General features: G+C 49.7%; 1 protein-coding gene across 1 annotated transcript in view; it reads right to left on the bottom strand.

The window, feature by feature from the left end:
• The window catches only part of PTPRN2 (protein tyrosine phosphatase, receptor type N2), a 648263-nt gene that overhangs the window by 108057 nt on the left and 513318 nt on the right, over positions 1-26888 (bottom strand). Inside the window, exon 12 of the mRNA XM_012812959.1 lies at positions 9442-9654. Within this exon, the coding sequence (XP_012668413.1) occupies positions 9442-9654 (213 nt within the window). The remainder of the gene's footprint in view (positions 1-9441; positions 9655-26888) is intronic.

Genomic DNA, 26888 nt, shown 5'->3' with positions numbered 1-26888 from the left:
CTCAGAGGGCTCCTCTAGATTCTCCTTGAATCTGGTAGAGGACGCAAAGGCAAGGAGGTGACCCCAAAATGTGCAAGCCAGGTCAGCCTCCAAGCCACGTGATGATTTTTGTTTAACAAGCAACTGTATTTTATTTCCTCTCACTCAAGAACATCTTGATTTCTAGTTTCAGTGTAGGTTTTACAGGTCTATGAAAGGTGTAATTCTAGGAATATTCCTTTACTTTGTGTTCTTCTGCTTTAATATCTTTATGAAGAAAAAAAGGAAAACTATGAAATGCTAACATATGGAGCAAATCAAACTTTTTAGTTAGAGGATTTAAGCCTGGCTATAAACTAAGGCTAACATATCTTGTGTGTTAATAATCCCAGCATTTACCACTTATAAACTCCTTTAACTGATTTGCTATTAAATGTCATACAATCAACCCAAGTATAAACCTGTACTCATATCCACGCCTGTATCTCTAAAGTCATAGTCATAAAGTCATAAGAATTATGTATTTCCAAACATCTTGCTTTATTTGCTAATATAGTATCTTTGAACCTTCCTTTTTCTGCTCTCTGGACAATCATATACAGACACACACAACCACACACAGAGAAACTTAACTTGGCTGGTTTATTATTTCGTATGTTAAAGAATCTCAAAATATCCCACCTGCCACCTTTCCAGTCAGAGGTCTTTCGTGTCCCTTGTACTTGCTAACAGAGAACTAACCTACTAAGATTCCCATCTTAACCATCAGCCATTCTCCCAAAGAGGAACCCCCCCCCACCAATGGAACTTTGTATTTTGAGCAACATAGTTTGAGAAAGGTGAACTTGATGGAGAAGAGAAACACTGCAGCCCCTTCACAGTAGCAGGCGTGGCTGTGAGGTCCCACAGACCTGTGTCCTGCACAGGGAGGGCAACAGTCGGCTGATGGCTGTAGGCCCCTCTCTGTCTGGGGTCAGCCCTCTCCAACCTCCTCTCCCACAGGAGCCTTCCCTGCCCACTGCGTCCGACCTGCTCCCAGACATCTGGCCCTGCTTCCTCAGAGCCCATGGCTTTGCTTGTCTCTGCCATGCAGTGAAGGCCAGGGAGTCGGTGCCAAGTGCAGACTGGTGCTGCTCTAATGTGAAACCAAATTCTCTGCTGCCCTATTGTTTCAGAAAATGGGATCCTACTCTTAGAGGAAATACACTTTCTGGGCAAGTCTGAGTTCAGCAATCCTGCGGATCAAAGGCTGCCTCAGAGGCCCCATTCCTTGGAGTGACGTCTAGGTCAACACGACATATTCCCACCAGGCACAGCCCTGGGCACCTGCATGTGTGCAGGGGATGTGGGCGGAGAGGTCAGGACAGCTGCAGACCTGGGAGGCCTCAGGCCTTGGAGAGAAGGTGCCAGGATAGAGCCTCCTCTGCGGTGACAGCAGAGCAGACCAAGGCGAGGGGAGGGCTGCATGGGGCTCACCAGATGTGGCCTGCCAGCCAGGGTGTCTTTTTATTCACATCCTTTCAGTGATCTCCAACTTGGGCATCTGAAAACCACTTCCATCACCCGGGCCTCCCTGGTTTGACAGTGCAATTGCTTTCCCAAAGCTTCTCTTCTGTGACTCGTAGCTCCTGGCCTGACAGCTCCAGCATCACTCCCATCCTGCACCCTTATGCAACGTCTTGCCTCCTTTATGGCCGTGTGCATGTTAAGAGTTGGGCTTGGCTATTTTTGACAGGCTAATGCCTCTTGCTGCAGGTAATGCTGTTTTACAAGAGACGCATCCTCTGTCCGTGGAGGCTGAGAAGTGGTGCACTTCACGCGGACCCTGGTCCCAGAGGGGCCTCCGGAGCAGTCACCTCTGCGCATGTCTGGGGGCTCTGCCCAATTGCTGCTATCATGAGGCTTTACCCACAGAGGTTCCAGCCTGTCCTCCTCCTGTGCAGGAAGAGCCTTCCTGGCTGGGGTGTCTGTCTGGTCCTGGTTGAAGAAGGCATCCGTGGAGCTCCCCAAGGCCTGCTGTACTTCTGGTGGGGTGTCCTGGCATCCACACCCACTGTCCCTCTTCCATCACCTGCCCGCCGGGGTCTCCTCCCCACCCTTTCACCATTTATTTTAAAATCTCAGTTTAACCCATTTTTTACACTTTGCTTCACTCCTGACATTTCTCCTCCCACACCCATTTCACTTGTAAGCTGCCCCCCACCGACAGGAGGGCAGGATGCTCTGCCCAGAGCAGCAGGCTCCGTGCTGGGCCTGGCCTGGCCTGACCTGGCATCCCTCCAGTTGCACCCCTCACTCTCTCTGGGGCAGGTGGCCGAGGCCAGCAATAGCCCCTGAGGGCTGCCTTTCTCTGCCTGCGTCCTGGACAATGCAGACATTCACCTGATGTGCACTCACTTGTGTGCCTCCTCTGAACGCCTTCCCTGGGATGTCTTGAATTTTACTGGATAGCCTGGATTCCAGGTCTTCCCTACTGTTTCCTTCCCGAGAAGCCCATGCTTTCTCTGCAGATTGTATGTTCTAAGTTTTAGTTCAGAAAACATGCCCTCAACCCCCTGAATGGGGGTGTACACACGGGAAGGAAAAATACAGAGTAAAATACATTCCCTGGGAAAGGAGGTGTCTGTCAAGAGTCTAAGCGATGCCCGTCAGCAGGGATCCTTGAACACAAACGTGACTGATCCTCAAGCAGAACTTCAGAGCTGAAAACATGGGCAGCCCAGGACCTGGCCTAGCCTTCAGGGCAGCCAGTGCACAGCACACGCTGTCTCAGGTTGCTGTGAGGAAGGGACCTGCCCCAGGGGGTGGGCCCATGCTCTGGGCCAGGTGCCCGCAGGGATGGAGAATGTCCCAGTCTCTTTCTCCATGGGTTTGAATATTAGAAAGGGAAGGAATTTAACCAACAAATATATCGCAACAGAACAATAAAACTAAGAAGGAGAGAACAGAATGTGGAGAAAGAGAGGGTGGGATGTGGCTCTTCCCCTGAGTCACTCTTAGCCACACCAGGAAGCTGACCTGTCCCAGAGCCACTGACCCACTGGGACCTCCTGCCTGCAGTCCAAGCTCTCTGCTGACTGAAGGCCTCTCCCCTCTGGTCACAGCTCCTCCACTGCTCCAGGGAGGCTGGTCCTGGTCCGGTTAGTCACTGCACCAGCGTGAGCCCCTGATGCCTGTGCACACAGCCCCGCAGCTGTGGCCCCTCTGCCCAGCCTGGAGCTCTCCTCGTGGGCTGCTGCGGGCCAGCACCCTCCTGTGCCTCCCGAGTCTCTGATCTCACCATTGCCCAAATCGCCTCTTAACCACTCACTATCGTTTCCATGTTGTTTCACATGGTTTTATGGCAAATTCCTCATCTCCAAAAAATCAGAAGCTAAGAGAAGAAATGAGGTCTGCTATTCCTTATTGTCCCACAGTGCTCACACTGGGCCCGGGAGCCAGAGGAAGGGTTCGGTCTCACAGTATGGTTTCTGTGGTGGGGACACCAGTGGGGTCCAGCCTGCGGCCGCTCTGCCATCTGCTTGGTGAGTCTCAGCTCACCTGGCCCTTTCTTTGCCCACTAGTAAAACAGGCAGCACACCTGTGCTCACCTGGGTAGGCTTCCAAAGCCCCTGGGGCCTCCTCTCTTTCCGCTGCTGGACTGGCCAGGAGGTTGGCTGAAGAGCTGAGGAATAGGCACTCTCACAGGGCTGTGCAGTGTGAGTGAGGTATCATTCCACCAGCTGCTCCCACTTGTGTGAGAAGGAAGCATTCTTTCATTTGAAAGTAAAATGGGCAAGGCAGACTAGCACACTGGCCACACTCAGGTGAGTGACACTCCAGCCCATACTGGCAACAGACACATAAGCACACACCTCTTCCTCTAGCCCCAGACCTACTTGTCCCTCGTCCTGGAGAGTAAGATGAGAAAAGCTGGAGAAAGCCACAGAGCAAACGATGGGGCTAATTTAACCTTCTCTGTCCTCCTGCCCCACCCTGGGTAGTTATTCAGGTGACATCCAGGTCTAACCAGCAACAAAGTTAAAAGCAAATATAGTAAATATCATAGTAACAGAAAGAAGACACAGAAGCCAGGCTTCTGAACTTTCACCTGTTAGACGTTCCAATCTTTTATTTTCTGAATATCTCACTGAGTGGTCGCTGTTATTTTTAATTAAGTCTGATCTAATTATTACTGCCTGCTCAGGAAAGTGGCTTGCAGTATTAGGGCAAGCAATGTGCTTTCTTTTTATGTTTAGATATTTCTTTGGCAATCTTTCCAGACTTCAGTGTTCTCTGACGATCTATTTCTGAATCTCAGGAGCTATATTTGAGGAAACATGGGCAAAACTGCGGAACAGACATGTAGTCACTGTTTTTGGAAATGGCCTATTTGAAAGTTTAAGATTTATGAGAAAAACGCACTACAAGTGGACACCTTCCAGAAAAGCACCGAGACCCTGGTGAAAGGCAAATGGAAGGTGGGACCAAGCGGAGACAGAGCCGTGGCCTGGGTATCGACAACTTGAAACAGAACATATATGCAAATGAACACATATTGTTGGGATGTTGGGGACAAAATGTGTTCCTTTACCTTCATCATGGCAAAATTTTGCAAGTTTTCCTTAGAATAGCACATTAGTACCTCAAAAGGCATGGAACTTGGTGCCATTTTGACAAGCACTTATATCTGCTTAAGCTGCAGTTGGGGGGCAGGAGGGTTTCTGGGAGCCCTGAGTGCAGTGGAGTGTGGCTTGCCTCAGCCTTAAGGAGAGGAGCCAGCACACCCCCACAGCACCATCCGCTAGATTCCCAAGGGTAAATTAGAAAAATTCTGATTCTCCAGCTTGGCTGTGTTATAATAAACAGAAATGTTCTTTAATAATATTTTAAGGCACTCCCTTTATTTCGAAGTGGGATAGATTTTGCTTCTGAGATATTTGCAAAATATAATATTTTGACCTGGAAATTTAGACATAAAGCAAGGAAAGCCCTTCTGGGACGCACAGTAGACTGACATGGAAAAGGCCTGTTCAGCAGTCTGTGGTGGGGTCAGGATAATTTGCTGTTTTCTAACTTAATTGTGAACATCCTGTTTCCAGTACTTGTGATTACTCCAATTACGAAAGATTAAACTCACCTAGAAAAAGAAGGGTCTCTTAATTCAAAGCCGACTTGCAACCTGTCCTCTCCGTAAGAGCAGAGCTTCCCTCACAAGAGGTGAGGTGCTGGGCACTCTGCGGTGAGGTGACCACACCCTCCAGGAGCACAGTCACCACACACACACACACACACACACGCACACACACACACACACTCTCTCTCACACTCCATGATTCTGACTGTGGGGGGGCGGGTCTTGGGAGCAGTGGCAACCAAGATGTGCACTTAGCGGCCCTATCCATGGAGGTCCCCTGGCCCCAGTGCACACTTTCCTGCAGGTTTGTCTCCAAAGGCCCAAGTACACAAGGAAGCCTGCTGGGTGTTGTGAAATAAACCATCAAAAGAGAACTTGCTGAAAATTCCAGAGGAGCATCTGCCCTCATGTCCGGGAAAGCTGAGAGGGCTGGCGGAATGCTCAACTTGCTGCTCCCAGATGATCAAAGCCTCAAAGAAATGGATGTAACATTCAAAGGAACTCAGAGAGAAAAAGGAGGGGACTGTCTTCTAATCATCTAACAACTTATTTTTGGCATAGTTTTTACCCAATCACCTTCCTGAGAAATAGGGCACCTACCTGAAAAAATGCAAAAAGTATACTGGTACCAAATAACACAATCCTTTTGTGCCTTTAATTATCCTTACTGTGTGTGGTGTGTGTACTAGGACATACAGACATACACATACATATTTATGACATCCTATGTCAACTTGAAAAAAGGAAATAACAGTAAGTTCAATTTGCCTTTTAAGTAACTAACTATAGATTCCAACCAAATATATTGTTTTATGTATTGGGGGGGGAGGGCACTAAAACAATGAAGAAAGTTTGGTCTCAGTGTTCTGTTAAACAAATGACCCTTAAAAATACATTTCAATTATTCTGAAAGTTAATATACCCAAGTTTTTCAAGTTGGAGCAAATTCTGGATTATCTGATGGTAAGTGTCAAAAGTATAAGTGTTTGTCAAAAAAGATTTGTTTTCCTGACAGGTTAGGCAAATGAGCACTCTCTCTCTCTCTCTCTCTCTATCTATCTCTCCCTCTCTCTCTCTGTCTCTCTCACATACACACACACCCCCAGAGCTCTAAAATCCTGACTGGCCATGTAATAGTTCTATGTTGAGAAAGAAAAGGTAGAAATGATTAAAGATGTTTGTATTAGAATTTAATAATTCGCACTATTTGAAAGCATTTTAAAGAGAGTCTCTGACTACTGAGGACTACTCCTTGGCTCCACTGTGACCCGAGGCCCCCACTGTGAAATGGGGTGCACGCAGGGCTGCCATAGCCAATGTGTTTCCAAAGGTCAGCAACATGAGGGCCCATCAAACGCTCTCACTTGGACATTCTCTGGGTTGGCACTTCTGACAAAACCGAGGGCATATCAGCCCCTGCTAGAAGCATCATGCCAGGGTGCTATGGCTGATGGTGTTTAACTGGGGACACACGGGGAAGGAGCCATAGTCTGAGCCCCCGTGTCTCCTGGTAACACTGTCCCTGAGCTGCCCTCTTCTCCCTGCCGTGAGATGTCTCTGTACCTTGCCTCTCTTCTCCTGTGTAAGAACACTCAGTTCTTTTGTTTAAAGGGCAACTTCCTATTCTGATATTAATAAAACTTATTATATTGCCGCCTACCATTCTACCACACCTAGGTTACTTATTTCTAGCCTAACTTACACAATAATCTTTTTCTTTTTCAGAAACTTTAAGAACATAAATTGTGTATTTCTATGATGTGCCCATGAAAGAAAGCCTGACATCAAATTGCTCAATTTTCCTTGTAATCCAGTGATGGGAATTGCGATGCACAACCTTACTTTCCTTATAGAATAAACAAAGTACAGAAGGCTAATGATTTAAAAATGAATATGTTAATGCAACAAGATGCTCTTCCTGAAATTTACTGTTCTGCATTTGCAGTATTCAAAAAAAACTTTTCAGACAGATTTTTAACGTCGAAGAGGGACTTGGAGTAGCCTTAGAAAAACCAAATGAGATGTGGATACACTAGTGAATTAATACCTGCTTCATTTACCAGTGTAAATGTCTTCTATTTGTAACTATAATTGTCTGGGTCCTTACTACATTACTCAGCTAAATTTAAAGCTAAAAATCATGTAATCCCCATCCTCATTTGCTGAGTCCTGCTCTGCTCAAAAACAAATCAAAACAACACGACAGCTTAGCAACTAGGATTTTCTCACCAGTAAACAATCCTCTTTAATGGGGTAACCCCCACATTTAATCAAAGTAGTTCCCTAAAGGGAATTTTGTAGTGATTTCAAAACTAAGCCCAACAAAAAAATCTTCATAATCATTTCACTTCCAAATTTTCCTAGACAATATTTTTAAAAGAAAAAGTTTTTTTCCCTTGTTTTTTTTTCTTTTTATTAATCTGGATTGCAGAAAAGCATACATTTCATTTATTGTCTGGATTACAGATTCTTATTAAACAAACCAGAGCTCATTATAAAATCAATATCAACTTAACCACCATGCCCTCAGGAGGAGCAGCAAAAAGGTCACTCCAAGAAATTCAAACAATTTTCCTGCTGGAAGGGTGTGATTTTAATTACAGATACTATTAATTAGAGCTGTCACTGGGAGGACGTTTTTTCCTGTTAATTATAACAAACTCAGTCCTAAATATGCATTTTCAACCTGCATTTTTTAAAAAAATTAATCATTTCTGCATGCAAGTCCAACCTTTCCATTCTATCAATATTTTATATTTGAATTTCAAAGTATATCAAAGGATGCCATGCTTTCTAAAAAATCCGTGCCTGTATGATCTCCCATCTCTACACATGGAGCAGGACTAGTGTGATAATTTATTTATGGACTGACACAGATGTGGCCCTGAAGACCTGGCATCCTAGATTGAGGTCCTGTGTAATAGAATTTCTGGATAAATTTTTACCAGTTTATGTGACACTTTTTTCAGACTGCTTCTTCAAAAGTGACTTTTCTTTTGCTTTGAAGCACAGCTATGCACTATGCCTGAAATGCCATCTTCAACACATTTGAAGTTGCCATTTCTTTACAAGAAAAAGATCATCCTGTGTAGGCTAGTGACCCTTTTCAGAAAACTAGAGGCTTCCTCCATTCACTGACAGTACTGAGAATTTTGAAATGGGAGGAAAATCTATCTCTTGGTCTCTTTTAAGCATGGGTATTTTATAAATTCACCCCAACCCCTTATGTGGGGCAGGGGCAGGGCTGCCCACAGAGCTAAGGGAGGCCAGTGCAGGTGAGCTCCTGGGGCATACAGCTGGGCACCGCTGGACAGTGGAGAGTCTTTTCCAGAAAAAGCTTGGGAGGCCACCCATGTAACTCTGACAACAAAATATTTGCTTTCCATTTGCTTATAAAATATGATTATTTATAAGACATATTACATATCCTAATCGTATGACTATAGAAACAAAGGCTCTACTCCAATTGGGGAAAATCTTACAAATACACATTGATTAGTCTTTTAAAGTGATTATTAAGTAAATTATATTTTACTTTCACAAATGGGAATACATATTTGGAATTAAATGATATTTTATATTAAAAGAAATCGAACCCTCTCACTTGCACATTTTCTGGGTTGGCACTTCTGACAAAACTGAGGGCATAAAAAAACCTGAGGGCATGTTTTTCTTACAGGACATTATTAAATATGAAATGTATGCTTCCAAAAATCCTATGAATTTTTTTATGCCCAATTTGGTCTGAACTTGTCTTGCTCACATTCTCATTGGCTCCTGACGTATTTCCAGGTGTGTCTGTGACAGCTCTGTAGCTACTGCCATCTCCATGGAGCTGAGTCCCCCACCCCCACCCCATCTATCAGCATTAGATGTCACTTTATCCACATAACAGCAGAGGGTGGAACGCGGTGGGGTCAGAGGATCTTTTCATAGAAGACCCCTAGGAAGTCGATGATTTAAGAGACATCATCAAACATCTACATACCAATTTATCTTGCAACTCTGGCATTTTTCATTAATGGTGGCCAAACTAAGAAAGATAACAGATAATACATAATTCATGCATTGCACATTTTCCACAATTCTAATTAGCAACCTGCTTTCAGAGCTAACAGGAGACTATCCAAGAACAGCACAAGATTAATACAGAGCCAAGCCATAAAACTGTGATTGCCAGGTATTTACATGAATGCTAATGAGAAGTTTCAAATTGTCATCATAAAAGAACCCAAACTCTGCATAAACGAACAACTGCTGGGAGTGGGGGAGGGGCTAGAGAGGAGCGAACCGATCTGCCTGTTCAATTGATACATTCTGGCGTCACTGTGAAAATCTCTCTTTACCTGGTAGGCAGTGGTGGCATCTGTGCCTGCGTGGCCCCCTAGTCCCGACAGCTTCTCCTTCAGCTTATGGTGAGAGGTGTGCCGCAGGCAGTAGATGAGGCCAGAGGCCAGGAGGACGCCCACGATGCAGGCGATGGACACCAGGGTGAGCACCACGAACTTGGTCGAATCCTCCGGCTCCGCCTGCTGAGGCAGAAGCTTGAGCTTGCTTCTCTGCAGAACAAGGGAAGCAGCACGTTAGTTCTCAGCAAACCACGGTCTCCTAACACACCCGTGCTCTTTAAATGCGGGTGGAAGTGGGAAGCTCAACAGAAACCCGACGGTGCTGGCATTAAAACCACAACAGGAGGGCTACCCGGAACAGCACCCCTCAAAGGAGAAGCAGGACTTATTTCAAAATAGCACACCACAGATTGCAGTGTTTTCACCAGGAAAGTTAGAGCCATCACTTTTTCTCTCAGTGGGGACTGTTTTCTTTCAAATTTATGTAAAGCATTTGGCAGCTTTATCTGCCGCCTTAAGTAAAGTAACGTGTCCGTCCCTGGCTTTAAACGGAGAGCAGTTTATCCTGAGTGTGCACGGCGGTCGGCAGGTGGAGGCTGCTGAGCCCGTGGCGCGGCAGGTGGCTGCGCCGGGCCAGGGCTTTGCACGTCCCGGGCCTGACTCCTGCGTCCCACGCCGACCTCCAGCGCCTCCGGGGACCTTCCACCTGCCAGCTCAGGCGCAGGCCCCAGCGCTGGACACCCAAGTGTTTCTCGGTGAGAGGAACAGCAAGGCACAGGCAACAGGACGGTCCGGAAGTTCACCTCCCAGCGGAGTAAAACTAAGGATTCCAAACTCCTTCTGTTTGTCATTGTTTCAGGGGGCGGGGGAAGGGTAATGACCGTCAAAATGTGAGAAAATCCTTTTGGTGCATTTCACTTTCCACGTGCAAAGAGGTGCCCAGCACTGTCCGCTCATTAGCTTCATCAGAAGGAACATTATCAACAATTAACCGCGCCGCAGGGCGGCGGGCGCGGCCCCTCCACGGCGCGGGCGATCGGGACGCCGCCGCCTCGGCCGCTCGCTGCAAGACGAGAACAATTAGCAAACTCCTTTCGACCACCTAATTTCACATGGTAACAAAATGGATTTTTCCCCATGAATGCCCGGCCGGCCTATTCATTATCTCTCCTCTATTAGTAATTTTCTCCCCGCATTCAGCCTCCAACTCTTCATTTCCTCCGGCCTCCGAGTGTACACAGAGCCTCGATGTCAGGCCGGGCCCATTTTATCTTGTAATCATAGAGGCCACCAAAGCAATTATTGCCGGTCTTGACTGGAAAAGCTGGTCATTAATTAGCCTCCTTTTTGCCTTCGGTGCAGCGGATTAGCTGATGCTGGGACTGAGTTAATGGAAACGTGGGTTAAATGAGAAAAGACGCCCGGATTTTCCTTCCCGGATGCGCCGCTCCGAGGACCGCGGCTGGAGAGCGGCGGGAGGAGGACGCAGCAGGGGGAGGGAGCGGAGGAGGAACCAGGGGAGGGACCGGTGACGAGCAGGGGGAGGAGGCGCGGCGCCGCCGGCTGTCCTCCGCACACGGGGGAGACCCCCGCCCGCCCCCTCAGCCCCTTCCCCTCCCCCTCCTCTCCTGCCCGGGTCCGCACAGTCGCCTCCAGAAAGAAGCCACTCCAGAGAACGCCCAAGGCAGTCCCCGGCCCCTCCGCGCCCTCTCCCCGCCCCGCGCGGGGTGCGGACCAGAACCACGCAAATCAACCGGAGAGACCCCATCGCAGCGCCCCGTGACAGGGCGGGGCGGGAGGACAGCACGGCCTCCGCGGCGGGGGGGGGGGGGTCTTCTCTGCCCCCGCACGGTCGTGTACCGGACCCTCGGTGGCCTCCTGGCGGGAGGGCGTCGTGGGCCTCAGCGCACAGGCAGGGCGGAGAGAAGCCTCCCAAACCAGGCTGGGGACGCCCTCCGAGCGGTCGGAGTGTGTGGGGTCCCACCCAGCCTCACCCGCACGGGAGGCCAGAACCGACACCCAGCTGGGTGGGCGCTTCCCTGCTCTCCCCTTGAGTCCCACCAGCCGAGGAGCCCCTGTCACCGCCCAGAGTTCCTGTAGGACCCTACTCGCTTGGGCCGACGGAGCAAGAATCACAACAAAGGAAGCGGCGGAGGCGGTGAGGGGTGGCGGGGCTGTCCTCTCACCCCTGGTCGGGGCCGAGCGCGCACCCCCATCGGTCCCAGCACAGCAGACCCTCGGTCCCCGCGTACCCGGGTTTCGGGAACCCCGCGTGCCCACGTGGCTGACTGAGCCTGGGAACTGGGACTTCCCGAACCTTCCTGCTCAGCGATGTGAGGCGAAAACGTGCAGTGCCGGCCTGGCGCTGAGAGAACCTGCCCCCGGGGGTGCAGCAGACACACTAGTGCGCATCCGACCGACGGTCCCACCTGGGCTATGGGCGCGCGGTGGCGTGGGTACTCGGGAGTGCAGCCTTGCGGGGCGGCCTCGGCATGCTGAGTACAAACAACTGGGCACACACTCTGCCCTGCTGTCACTCAGCCAGGTGACCCGCAGTGACCCTGCAGGAGCTGCACCAAGTAGGCAGTCGGCCGACGCCCACACGTTTACCTGGCCCAGACCTCTGGACAGAAGGGACCACGGGCAGGACGGTCCTCTGGGGACAGCACGGAAGCTCTTCCCAGAGAGGTAGGGTGGACAGAGCCAGGCCGCCCAGGTAGGCTCTGTCCTCCTCTCCGGAAGCCAGCAGTCGCGGTGACCTTCGACGGGAACGAAACACGGTCTGCCTGACTGCCCTTCCCTGGGAGAGCTCGGATTTACTAAGAGGTCAAAGAAAAATGTCAAGGAGAGTGCTCCAAAAGCTCCAGGTCCTTCCCCCCCTGGGCTCCAGAGAAGATTCGAAGGAGCGGAGGGAAGAGGTGACCCCCAAGACTCGAATCCCTCGCTCCTCCCCAGCTACCCGGTTGCCTGGGCTCGAGGTGCTCTCGCGGAGACGGGAACGTGGTTCTCAGGCAGGTGGGAGCCGCTCCAGGCCCACCTCCCCGGCTCACCCGCAGGCAGACCCTTTCTGTAGCGTGCGGGAACCGGGAGGTGAGACTAACCTACCCGTTCTCACACGGGTAAGGGGCACCGGGTGGCGGAGCAGCGGGCAGTGCGGGGCTTGAGGGAGAGGAGGGTCTGACCAGGGTGGGGGAACAGTGGGATGTTGGACTGAGGGACCAGTTGAGGTCAGCAGAGTCTGACTCTGAGGTCGCTGGATCGTAGGGCCGGCAGGGAAACCCCTCTCACGATGACCGTTGGCACCGGATGAAACAGTGAAAGTAACTCACCCAGGGCTTCCCCCACCTTGAAATGTCCTACCTAGAGTTTGGCAGGAGGGTCAGTGAGGAGGGAGAAACTGTGGGCTTCAAGTCAGATCTTACGAATTCCAGAAGAAACGAGTATTTATAGAAATTCTAATTTTTTTTTAAATGAGTGAACTCCCCTTCTTGGCATAGTGATGGAGTTTAAATAACTTGACAATTACTTACTTTCTTTTTGTGGAGTTAAAAAATATCTTAAAATCTCTGCTAACTGCGAGCTTTAAGGGAAACCAAAGAGCCTGCTGTGTCCTTAAAAGTTGAGTTGAGGCTTAGTCCTGACCCGGGTGTGGTTCCACGGGCCTCAGCACCGCCCGCGCCCCCCGCAGGTGGACCACAGGGACTTTGGGGACTGCCTGGAAGACCACAGACTAATTGGAGGCATCTTATCAGTCCTGACTTGAAATTGAAAGAAAATGATGTTTAAATATTTATGACTTTGACATTTACAGTCAGACGTCTTTTAAAAAGCAGAACACCTCCTTCTGTACAGTGGCAGCTAGATTCACTGAAAGTTTGGAACGAGGGGGGTGAGGAGGAGGAGAGTGGAGAAGCAGTCTGCAGAGCCTGGTGCCCCAGCTGCAGGAGTGTCTGCCTCCCAGGGGCAGGAGATGCACACACAGCGCTTCAGTAGCAAGTCCTTGGTGCAGGAATTGCATGACTTTTAAAAATAATCTGGAATAATTGTCAATTTTATATCAAGTTAGATTTATCTTGAGAGAAAGCTGAAGTGCAATATTGCATATTTCTTCCTCTCAACCATCTGTACCTGCAACTCCTCAAATTTAGAATATACAATATTGCAAAAGTTGTGATTCACAGTAAATGTATGACCACAGAGACAATTTCTGGAACTGCCTTAGAAATTAGAATCTACAGATACTGTCCTGATGGATTTAAATTATTTTGATCTGTACTTATGGGGAGGTCCGCAAAGGGCTTCCCTTTCCAGCTCTTCAGTGCCATTTGTGGTGGGAAGACTTCAGAACTTTTCTCAAATGTATTAAGCTCAAAAGAAAAGAGAACATCTAAGCTCAAAAGAAAAGAGAACATTCTATACCCAAATGCAATTGTAAGAACTGATGCAGTCACACAAATACAAAACTTTATGGCAAATATTTGTTGACAGGTAGTAAAATTTAGTATTTTGCCAGGGTTGTATGATGTGACCAGTTAACAAGAGAAGCCCATTCTCCGAGTCACTGATGTATGATTTTAAAATAGGCTTTAAAAGCTTATGAACACAAGCATTCTGTTTCATTAATATTAAACCTCTAATATTGTCTGTGTTTTTATTAGTATCATTTCTAAGGTGTTTGTTTTGTAATCCAGCCTCATCATGGGTTTGGATGCATTTTTAGGACTATAATTATAAAGACTTTTCCCCTGTAAAACTTAGAAATCAGTTCCAGAGATCATTTGTGAGTTGCTGTAACAAGCTTGTCTTGGGTTAGATGAATCATCTTAGAATTATTCAGAAATTTCATTCTATGTTTACTAAAACATATTGACTAAATTATAACTACTATCATTTTAGCTAATCAAAAATATTAAGTTTTCAAGTCATAGCAAGTGACCAAACTTAAAAACATGGGGGAGGGGTATCTTAAAATATTTTAAAAGTATTTTTTAAAGCTGTTAACTGAACTATTTTTAATTTGGAATTTGCCACAGAATTCTAATAAATGAGAGAAGTCAAGCGGAAATAATCATGTATTAATTCTCTGCATTACAAAATCTTTTCAGAAGCTATTATCAGAGCAAGAGGCATTGCGGTCTGAATTCAGGGTGGGAGAAGTCCTTTGTGCAACTGAAAGCTATTGTTCCTCTGTGCAGATGAAATTGTACTTGCAAATCTGCCATTCAAGTAGCCAAAAAAAAAAAAAAGCCTATATGGGCAAAAGAAAAGAATCTCCAAGAATAATTATTCTTAAATATAAACTTTAATGAAAATAAGTTGGGATATACTGTTTTAAAATAGGTTATTGAGTTTTCAGGAATACGTGTAAAAGTGAATATATAAATATAATAAATTGTTTATTTGCCCTCTTAAAGCACGCCTAAAACATAAGTTTTAAAGAAATCTCTGCTTTTAAGATATCAGGAAAGATTTACAGTATTGATGTTTAAAGAGGGGGACACCCTTGTACAAACTAACCTTTAGCAGGGCTCGCTATCCCCCAAATTATCTTGGGAGAACAGAGAGGCCGACCAACTGAGAACAGGCTGAAGTGGACGGCGCCCTCCCCACCCCCAAACCTGCTCCCAGAACCTTCCAGCTTCACTGCGGAGTTTTATTACATCCACACTCAAACTCGGCGGATAAACTTCCTGGCCTATTTTTTGCGTGCACAATGTGGTCCGAGGTGATGCCCACACGGGCAGGTGTTTGCTAGGATCACGCCTTGGTCCTGAAAAAGGATCCCCTCTCCCCACCTCACCAGAACCAAACCTCCATCCAGATCTGGGATTTTTGTCTCTTCTCCTTTACCGAGGCTAAGAAGCTCAGTCCTTAAGACTTGCCCTGCGTCTTCTGTCAGGACCCTGCAGTGGTGCGACTTTGAGCGCAGGGCCTCGGAGGGAAGGCCGGTGCTCAGTCCCTGCCCCCACGAGGGGGAGGCGCCCCGACAGGCCCCGGGCTTTCTCACCTCCGCTTCCCTGTCCCTTCCCCCTCACTAGTTCAGAAGATCCCTACAGAGGTCGCAAAGATCAGACCACAGCGCTGGACACAAAGGGTGGAGGGTTCCTGGGAGCCGCGGGTATTCAGAACTCTGAGAGAGGTCGGGCGCGGCCCCCTTCCCGGCGGGGACAATGCGGCGGCCTAGCCTCCCCCGCCACAAAGCGCGCCGGTCGCGAGGGAGGGATTAACGTCCCCAACAACGTGCGTGTCCACCCAAGAATCCCGGGAGCTCCCGGGAGCTCCCCAGCTCAAGGCCGCACAGCCGGGCTCGGAGCGCGGTCTTTGCGAGAGCCGGGGGTATACTTGTCTGGGGGCGGGTGGGCATTCCTCCATCTCCCCCTCTGCACAAACCTCCACTTCCTCTCTCGTTGGCCTGCGTCCTAAAATTTGGGATAGACGATGCGGGGAGTGGCTGGTTTGGCGGCGACCACTGTGACACACTTTGCCCTTGACTTCTGGCGGGGAGGCTTCTTGCTGCCCAGCAGGGATCAGCAGCTCAGAAAGTGGAACCACCCCCGGGGGCCGTTGTCTGAGGACTTAGACCCGCAACTCGATCCCAGAGAAGAAAGACGCGCGGGGGGAGGGGCTCCGAGGACAAGACTACGACGCAGAGCTACTCCGCGGGAGCACCCCTGGCGACTCCGCGCATCTCGGGGGTCTCCATACTGCGACCGGCACCCCCTTGCACCCCATCCGCGCAACTGGGGTCTGCGCGACGCCCTCCAGGTGTGTGTATGAGGGTGCAGGGCACTGGCGACAGTGACAGTGACACCCCCACCTCCAGTTGTCCAGCTAGGAGCTCAACGCCCTGGGGACGAAAAAGCGCGGGAGACTCTCTCTGGCCCTGAAAGCCAATTCTACTGAGATTTTAATCCATATTTTGGGGTCTGCCCGACCGCCTTGAGCCGGGGTTCTCCAAAACCACGAAGCAGACCAATGCTCAGAACTATACAGTAGCTAATGACGGAAGGGAAATCACGCTGCTTCCAGTCAGAAGTTTCCCTCCCTGGCGAGCACGCGGCCGCCTCACCTGGGGCTGGGTGCGGAGAGAACTGAGAACTCGCAGGTTCTGTTTTGAGAGAGGGGAGGAGGAGGTGGCCAGTCCCAGGTGTTTCACCCCGGGCTGGGGGCTCACTCAAAGCCCCACCTGCCCCTCCCGGCAGGACGGATCAATGTCCTCGAACTCGGTCGCCCTTTGGGATGCCCCGGGGCATAGAGGCGCGCTCCTGGACCTCGCTGTGCAGGGCGAAGAGCGCCCCAAAATGGGCTGGGAAGAAAATGTCCCTACACGGGTTCCTCTCCATTCTGGCTTCTCATCCTCCCTCCCTCCCCTATTTTACACCCCTCCTCATCTCGGTGCCTGCACCGCCCCCCACCCTTTCAGGCCCTCTGAATTGCCGCGAGTGGTGAGCGTGCGGCAGGGCGAGGGCAGAGCGCTTAGCGAGAGGTCCAGGAGGCAAAGGATATAACCTCCGCCGGATGGTCTACAGCTGCACCCCTCCCAATCAGTGAGCTCCGAAAAAGCTGCACCCGCAGGCTCCCCCTCTCAAGCTTACCCCAGACCCACTTGGGGTTGATCCCAGACTTAGATCTCCCCCCGCCGGCCCAAGCCTTTGACAGATGTCCCGCTGAGAGGCAGAGTTACCCTGGACTGAGCTCTCAAATAGCCAGGTGGTCCATATGAACCCCCATGCACACGCTCCACCCTTTGAAGGCTCCCGTTGCGCGCCCCGCCACCTACGAGCCTGATGGGCCCCTCTTGCCCCCTCCCGCACCCCTCTCAGCCCTTCTCTTCTCTTTCAGGGCCCACTCGATCGCCCCACCAGTGCCCGCGCCTGGGCCTGGCACCCCTGGTTACCTGCAGCTGGGACAGCGCCCAGCGCCCGAGCGGGAGGTGGTGGGGGCGTGCGCTGGGCTGAATAGCCCCGGGGCGCAGCAGCCGCGGGCAGCCGCGGCGCCATCATCACGGTCAGCTGCTTCACTGCGATGGAGACACAGACAAGCCGGGCCATACTGCTCTGACCACAAACTTCTCCCGCGGCCGGCGAAGACAAAGGTGCTGCGCGTCGCGGCTCCAACAGTGGCGGCCGCGCGGCGGCAACGGCTCCGAGCCCGCCGGCGCCTGAGCTCTGAGCAGCCGCCGGGCCGGGCTGAGCATGCTCTACGCGGGCGCGGCCCCCGGGCTAGGTGCGCTGGGAAGGGGCGCGGCGCAGGCGGGCGCAAGGCCGGGCTCGGGACAGTCCCCACAGGGCCGCGGGCCGCGCGCGCAGCTCCAACCAGCGCAGCCGCCGCGCCCCGCCTTATATCCGGCCCGGCGCGCACCCGGCCGGCGGCGGCGCGGCTCGCGGCCCAGCCACCGGTTGCTATAGCGATGCCCCCCCCCCCACATGTTGCTGACAGCAATTGGCTAAGGGGCCGCGGCTCTCCATACACCCTCTCCCGCCCGAGACCGTGAATGGACATCAGCTTTGTCAGTCACTGGTACGACGCCGCAGCCAGGGCCCTCGCCTTTTCTTTCTTTTCAGCCCTCCTTCCTCTCATCCTCGGAGCTGAGTCGCACTTCACGTTGGGCAAGTTCAGGACAGCAGTCAGCAGAGGGGCCTTAGAAAGAAGAGTCAGCCCCCAGGGCTCTGATGAGACCTTTGCTCCCCTGGGCGCCGAATGAGTGGGTGCGTGGCAACTCTTTGCAAGAGAAAAATTCACAGCAAAATAATTCTGTCGAGTTAGTTTTTCCAATCTTGCGGCGGGGTCTTTTTGCTCCTTTTCCAAATTAAAGCAGGCTAATTACGCGGGCAAATCAGTGAATAACCCCTCCCCCACCACTTCACATGCATCCTCTCTAGTTTTTAGGTCTCCAATACGCATAAAAAGTGTCTTGCCAGACGCAGGAACTGGCGAGACCGCGCCACCACTCAGCCTGGGCGAGCTGCCAGCCCCAAACACCGGAGGGAGGCTGTGAAACCAGGAACCTCGAGCTGCGTCCTTGCCCTTTCCTCCCAGGTCAACAGCCATCACCCTAAAGTAGGAGGAGTGGAGTGGGGGGTAACAGAACCGGCTCCCAGTCGCTTGGCCTCCCCCAAGTTCTTGACCCCCAGGCAGGCTAGGCGCGTGAGGCAAGCCCGAGGCGAGTTGGGGGGGGGGTCTCCGGAGAGACCAGGCCTTGGGGAGAGACCACGTTGGCTGGGCCAAAGGCAGGAGGGCCTGGCCCCCATACTCCCACGACCTCTTCTCGTTCCCAAAGTGCAACCCCTCCTCCCTCCCGCTTTCCCTCCGCAAGCCCTGGACCCGGGTCGGGGCCACAGGTTGGGGCGCCCTTCGGAGCGCCCAGAGCCGGAGAGCTCAAACCCAACATCTGTGTGTACAATGCGCTCTCCGAGGCCCACAGCTGCAGGGACAAGGAGAAGAAAGAAAGAGGGGGAGATCTTGTCACCAGCAGATGACAATCTGTGGCGCGCTCTTTAGTGTCTCCTTTTCTGGAAACCCCGGCGCCCCCCTCCCAGTCCTCCCTCTCCCACCGCCTCCCCATTGTTCCCAGAGCTCGGGACAGCTGGAGACGGCGGCCCTCACCCGCGACGCCCCCTCCGGCCTCACACTCGGCCCGCCGCTCCCTGCCCCTTCGGGCAAACTCCTCCACCCCCCACTCTCCTCTCCTCCCCAGGCCCAGGCGGAGCTCTCTTCCCCCCTGCCCTCCCTTCCCCTCCAGGGCGCAGCCCCCAGACACGCCGGGCGCAGAGGGCCTCACTCCCTCTTCTCTCCTTGAACCCGCGCTCTGTGAGACCTCGGAGAAGCGGTCGCCATAGACCGGAGCCAGCACCTGCTGAGTGCATGCCTCTAAGTGTCCCAGAGACTCGGTTTCCTCTGACCAAAGGCCTAGGCTGAGTTCCACTTTTCTTTTTGTATTCTTTGGAGGTTGGGAGTGCGCTTCACAAAGCCCTAGGGCAAGGAGATGGCGGTCTTTTCAGTGGGCTGCGTGGCAGCAGGAGCCCACTTGTCGCCTGGTGAGGCCCCCGAGGCGCATTAGCAGACACCCCCTCCCCCATATACCCAGTGGGCGGGAAGGGCTAAGTCACCTTGGCCTCACGGTCCCCGCGCCCAGGCCAAGGCCTGCAGAGCTCTCTGCAAACCGGCTCGGGATGCGGCAGTCTGCCTGCTGGTCGGTTGGGACCTCCCCTAGGTGGCCGGCAGGTCAGGGAGAAGCTGCCCCTTACTCCTCCCGGTTCTCTAGTGCTCGGTGCCCGGAGCCACCCGCGGAGGGACCTCTTCGGGAAAGACCCAAGTAGGAGCAGTTCCTGCCTCTCCTTGCACCCTCTTCAGAGCTCAGGTCAATCCTTGCGCCAGCCTCTGGAGCCCCCCTTGGCCCGGTCCTGGGCAGAGGAAAGGGAGGATGAAGGGGATCTGGGGGCTGGAGGGTGCTCTGGGAGCCCAGGCAGAAAGGGGGGAAGACTGTGGACTGGGGATGCCGGAGAGGGAGGCTTGGAGGAGGGGACCTGCTGCCCTCAGCCTTGCTGGTAACTCGCCTCTCCATAGCAACGGCCTGCGCCGCGCGTATCTGTCTCTGTGTGTGTGTGTGTGGGGGGGGGGTCCTGAGGCTCTCCTGCGCGGAGGGCGGTCTGTGCGGGAGCGGAGGGGATAGGATCGCAGAACTCTGGGGCGGGCGACAGAGGAGTCCCCTCCAGGCCTGGAGGTCCAGCCTGGAGGTGCTGGGAGCACTCTAGGGGCTGGGAACGCCGCGCTGGGTCTGGGTTGCGGGTAGGTGGTCACGTCCGGCTCTCTTGGCCAGATCCTCCTGCTACCGTCACAGGGCCCTGGACATCGGTGAAGTGGGCTGGCACGGGAGTGGTGCGGGTTTTCCCTGCGCTCAGCGTGCGGTGTCTAGTGAACCGCAGGGAGCATCCCAGCCCATGGGTCCTGCCAGGGGACCCCACACGAGGTCCGCTGGTGGAGGGACCCCGGCCGGGAAGTAGCCAGGGACTGAACCCGGGCCTGAGATGCGACCTCGCGCCCCCTCCTCGTGGGGGCTCCTTGAGCCGCCCCCTCACAGTTCTCATCTCTGTCCTCCTGCAGCACCAAACAGATGCGGAGACCATACCGGGGAGCCCCGGAGAGGTGCGGAGCCCTCGCGGCCACCCGGGATCTTGGACAGGGCGAGGAGGACCCCGGCCGTGGGTCCTGGGTGACCAGAGGGCCGGCAACCCCAGAGCGCGCTGGAGCGCGAAGGCGGCGCAGGGCTCAAGCTAGAGAGCAGGTTTTGCTTTCTCTACAAACATAACAAATAAGGAAATAAAATTATTTTACTTAGCTAGTGCTTCAGTTGTCCCTGAGGGCTTCACTTCCAACATCACAGCGCCACTTTCCTGATTTAATCTAAATTTGATGACCTGCCTTTCTCTAGGGCTTTGAGAAAACACGGGTGGGAGGTGACACAGTTTAAGTTTGATTTCAGGCACTTTTAAAATAGTTTGAGGGCCTTAAATGGTTCATGCAGGTATTCAAAAGTAGAAAAGTTCATTTCCCCAGCAACACCAGTGGTGCACCCCCAGGATATGTTCTCAGGAGGTGGACTGGCTGCTCTCCTCTCATTCAAGAAAGGCATTTGTATTTGAGGGGCTGATCCGTTTAGTGAAGTGTTTCAGGAACTGATCAATTAATCCACTAGATTTTCATTCTATCCAGGGCAGGAAAAAATGTACCTTTTAGCTATTTAAAATACTTTAGAAAAGTTTATTGACAATAGTGTAAGGGCAGGTTCCGCTAGTTTGAAGTGTGAGTGATGTTAGGATGTGTGTGGCACCATGAGAGCTTAGGCCTCATTTAGTAATAAATTTCAATTTACATGGTTTCAATAGCATTTTCAGAGAAAACGTAAACATGATACAAAATATTTTTGAGACCTGTTGATTGAAATCGTTTAGGTATGACAATGACAATGAGCATATTATTCATATGGAGGTTACCACTGTTTGGTTGGTGAATGCAAAGTATGACATATGTAAAAATTTCCAAGACCCACAAAATTTTTGAACAATAGTTTTAAATGATTTGATGATCCTGCTAATACTTCTTTTAAAGTGCTTTCACATTTGTTACATGTAAAAGCTAATGTTCTGTGATAAGAGTCGCATTTTCAATTTAGGGAGCATCAGACTGTTAATAGACCACACATGTAAGTGATTAGAATAAATCTCCAATGTACTAAATTATCAAAGAAAATATATCTTTAAACAAAATACAGAAAGACTGTCATGGGAAACATGGTTATTATAAAGCAAAACACCTACTTCAGGAATTTTAAATGATATGATAAAGTAGAAAATTATAAGAACAGGTTCTGAGATACTTGCTTGATTTTAGAAAAGCTACATCAATTTTCTTCTTAAAATAAAACAGTATAGCCAGGTGTTGTGGCAAGCGCCCGTAGTCTCAGCTACTCCAGAGGCTGAGGCAAGAGAATCGCCTAAGCCCAAGGGCTGGAGGTTGCTGTGAGCTATGATGCCACAGCACACTACTGAGGGTAACAAAGTGAGACTCTGTCTCTAAAAAATAAATAAATAAAAAATAAAACAGTAATTTATAATCAAGGTATACAAATAGTATTTAATTATTTTTGATTTATAAATTCATTCATATAAATTTTTAAAATTATAAAATGAAATTAGATCCTTTTAAATACCGTAAGTGTGTATTTTTCATATATATTAAAGAAGATAACATTTTATATCAATAAGTGAATTTAAAAAAATAAGAAGTTTTAATTGGTCAACCTAGTGAAATATAATATAGGCAATCTTTGGGTTATGAATGAGATCAAGTTCTGCTGGTTTGTTCTTAAGTTGAATTTGTATGTAAATGGGAATAGGTACATTTTCCTGTTACCTGTAATAGTCTCTGTTTGTAAGTGTAAGTCATATGTCAGTTGGATGTTTGCAATTCACGGACTGCCTGTAATTGACACCGAGATAATTTGAAAATGAAGATACTGGCACATATCAATACGGATGACACTAAATTGAAATTCATTAATTGTCAGTAGTTATTTTTTTAAAGGCAATACTTGGAAGGGCACTAGACAATAGCCAGAGTCCTTATTCACTGTGAAAGATAAGTCTATTGCAACAATGGGGAAAAGAAACACTGCATTTTAGTAGAGCCTTCACCAGCTACCTGTGCACACGGGAAGCAGAGTTTATCGTATAGCACGCTCAAATTCATGAGCTGGGGAGGTTCTTCAGGATAAGAAAGAATTCTGCTGTGTTGCTCATCTTAGCAACTGTAAGATATTGCTGTAAAATCAATGTCCTTACTTTAAAATTGAGAGGATCTGAGAAATACTAAAATTAGTTGTTTGAATTATTTCACTTTATTTTAAGAAAAATATGAATTCTTTACTCAAAACAGAAAAATACAAGTCAATTTTTGTTTTGAAAAAACTACCAAATAACTCAGCTTTTATTATTATTTTTATGTTGGCTCATTCTGATTGATTTAAAGTTTTTGAAATCCAAAAATAGAAACTCAGTTATGAAATAGAGTTGATATCCCCACAATGGCTTACCATGATCACAAGAAACAATGTCCTTAAAACACAAAAATACGTTTCAGCAAAAATTTATGCCTGAAGGATTGCTTAACAAATATGTAGGGATTTTCAGACCTTTTTTTGCAAACTTTGAAATTGCGTTTCAAAGGACAGGAACCACCTCAAGGCTTTATTATTACTATTATTAATTTTCTCCATTAAAACAGCATTGTGGGAAAAAATGCTGTTCATAAGGACAGCTGTTTCCAAACAGGAGAGCTTCCTAGAGCTTTATTAATAATAAAGGTTTCATTGTCTAGAGAGTCTGGAAGAGAGGTTACTTCCAGTCTCTTCTTTGTAAAAATCTAACCTTTCATAATTTACATAATACTGCTATAAAGTACATAGTTAACAGCTGATGTTCAGTATGGTGTATATACTGTATGCTCATGACCAGAATTTATACTTCTTTATAAAAGTGAGTTAAAATTCCTTAGATTGAATGTTTGTAAGAAAGTCTCATTACCACATGAAGGATCTAACTTTTAAAAATATGGCTAAATAGTACCATTATGTTCAGATGGAGGGAGACAAAATACCAAGTTATCTCTATTTTTTGGCTAAAAGCTCCTTCACATATTTTGTTAGTTACATACTATGGGTCTATTTTAATTGTTTGGAAACAGCTTTTTCCTTGGATTGCTTTGGAATTAGTAGAAGACCATTCAGGTAAATGTTTATTTCACAATAATTCAGCTATGCATTGCTCATACGTTCTTTAAGAAACATGCCCAGGTATATTTTAATGTATGAAAATACGCTCCAATTAAATGAAAGAATAGCTACAGTCTGACAAAGTTCTCCTTAGGTTCTACTGAAAAGGAGTCACTATGAAGTGGTATTTTCTGATTTTATGTTGTAAATATGTCTACATATATTTAGGTCTAATGTGGACAAAAATTCAGGAAGCAGCTAGTTGCTTTTCATTCTGACACAATGTGGAGATAGTTCATACAGCAATGGCAAAGCAGAATTCCTTATGAATACCCACAGCTGCCAAATAGCCAAATGAGGAAAAAATAGTTGACTGTGCTCTGCAGAAGCAGTGTCAAGTGCATTGGCATTTTGGGAAGTATGGCACAACATTAGCATGTAATCTCAAAGAGGGTGCTGTGACGTGCTGAGGCCACTTGTAAAATTACAAACCTAACACACACACACACACACCCCCCTCCTAATGTCTTTTCATCTAAGCATGTTAGGAAGTTACGTTTTTACTTCTAATTGGTCAATCATTTCTGAAGTCCCATTTAGAATTATCCTCAGAGATTGGCCCAAGCAAAACTAGAAATCTGGCCTTATATTTTCTAACCATTTCACTTCTGATTCCTTAAAGCTAGATAATTTGGCCGGGTTACCCCCCATTTTATTGACATTATATCCAAGTGACTTCCAAGTGTTTTCTAAAAATAAGCCTTTGAAAACAGATCACTTCTTACCTCTAAGACCACATTCTAAAAGGCATCTGTAAGAGTAGTGCTTAAGTGGGCGATGCCTGTGGCTCAGTGAGTAGGGCACCGGCCCCATATACTGAGGGTGGTGGGTTTGAACTCAGCCCTAGCCAAACTGCAACAACAACAACAACAACAACAAAAATAGCCAGGCGTTATAGCATGTGCCTGTAGTTCCAGCTACTCAGGAGGCTGAGACAAGAGAATCTCCCAAGCCCAAGAGCTGGAGGTTGCTGTGAGCTGTGACACCACAGCACTCTATTGAGGGTGACAATGTGAGACTCTGTCTCTAGAAAAAAAAAAGAGTTGTTATGGCCTGGTGGGGGAAGCAGGGGACCCTGCGGAAAGTGAGACTCACTGTCTAAGCATGTTTGAATAGAGTCAGTTCCCACTGTCCATGATGATAGCCTCTTTGTCTTAAATGTCCATCTTTGCAGTGCAGCCTACAACTTTCTTATCTTTTGTGTTCCCCATGATCAGATCCTGTTACTTTTCAGGTGACCACTTGTTCTGACCCTGTTCCCAGCCTGCACCTGTGTCAGTGGTGGTGGGCAATCCATCCTGGGGTCAGTCTCGTCCTGTGTCGGTGGTGGTAGGCAGTCCATCCTGGGGTCAGTCTCCTCCTGTGCCAGGGGTGGCGGGCAGCCCATCCTGGGGTCAGTCTCCTCCTGTGCCAGGGGTGGCAGGGAGCCCATCCTGGGATCAGTCTCCTCCTGTGCCTGTGGTGGTGGGTGGTCCATCCTGGGATCAGTCTCCTCCTGTGCCTGTGGTGGTGGGTGGTCCATCCTGGGGTCAGTCTTCTCCTGTGCTGGTGGTGGGCAGCCCATCCTTGGAGGTCAATCTCCTCCGCCTACTTGACTGGCTTCCTCTCTCTCAGGAAGAACTCCAGCAGTTCCTCCTGAGATCACTGCATCCAATCAACCATCAATGTGGGTGTTCCTGCGTGCACCTGCTTCCCAAGTTCCCCACACCTGGAGCCCCTGGGTCAGGTGGCTGGTGCACACCATCTGCTCCTCACCTGCACTGTCTCTGCCACTGCATGCCTCTGCCCAGCTGTGAGCTCTGGGCCCTTTGCCTTTTTGAGACCCAGTGCAGAATCCCTCACCTATGAAGATTTGAGTGTAGCAGTTTTGTTATCATTTCACAAACCTGCACACCTACCACTTCACACGTGTGCACACCTCACACAGTGCACACCTCACACCTGCACACTTCACACAGTGCACACCTCACACATGCAAACCTCACATGCGCACACCACTGCACACCTTACACGCTCATACTTCAAACATGTACACACCTCACACAGCGTACACCTCACATGTGCACACCTCACATGCACACACCGCAGCACACACCTTACACATATACACACCTCACATAGCACATACCTCACATGTGCACACCTCACATGCACACACCACAGCACATACTTTACACATGCATACCTCATACAGTGCACACCTCACAGCACACACCTCACACATGCACACCTCACATGTGTACACCACAGTGCACACCTTACACGTGCATACCTCACACACTTGCACACCTCACACAGTGCAAACCTCACACAGCACATACCTCACACGTGCACACCTCACACAGTGCACATCTCACATCACAGAACACACCTTACACGTGCACATCTCACACAGTACACACCTCACACAGCACACCTGCACACCTCACACATGCACACCACAGCACACACCTCACACATGTGCACACCTCATACAGTGTATACCTTACACAGCACACCTCACATGTGCACACCTTACACATGCATGCACCTTACATGTGCACACCTCACTTATGCACACCTCACAGTGTATACCTCATACATGCACACCTCACACAGCACACACCTCACACGTGCATACCACAGTGCACATGTTACATGCGCATAGCTCACACAGTGTACACCTCACACATGTGCACACTTAACACAGTGCACACCTCACACATGTTAACACCTCACACAGTGCATACCTCACACGTGCACACCTCACACAGCACACACCTCACACGTGTATACCTCACACAGTGCACACCTCACACATGCACACCTCACACGTGCATACCTCACACAGCGCACACCTCACACATGCACACCTCACACAGCGCACACCTCACACATGCACACCGCACACAGCACACACCTCACACGTGCACACCTCACACAGCACACACCTCACACGTGCACACCTCACACGTGCACACCTCACACGTGTATACCTCACACAGCACACACCTCACACATGCACACCTCACATAGCACACACCTCACACAGCGCACACCTCACACATGCACACCTCACACAGCACACACCTCACACGTGCACACCTCACTCAGCACAGACCTCACACGTGCACAC

This window comes from Otolemur garnettii, unplaced genomic scaffold, assembly GCF_000181295.1.
Source record: "Otolemur garnettii isolate 467f Iridium unplaced genomic scaffold, OtoGar3 scaffold00235, whole genome shotgun sequence".
NCBI lineage: Eukaryota > Metazoa > Chordata > Mammalia > Primates > Galagidae > Otolemur > Otolemur garnettii.
Note: the sequence above shows the minus strand (reverse complement) of the source record. Positions and strands in the feature narration are given on the sequence as shown.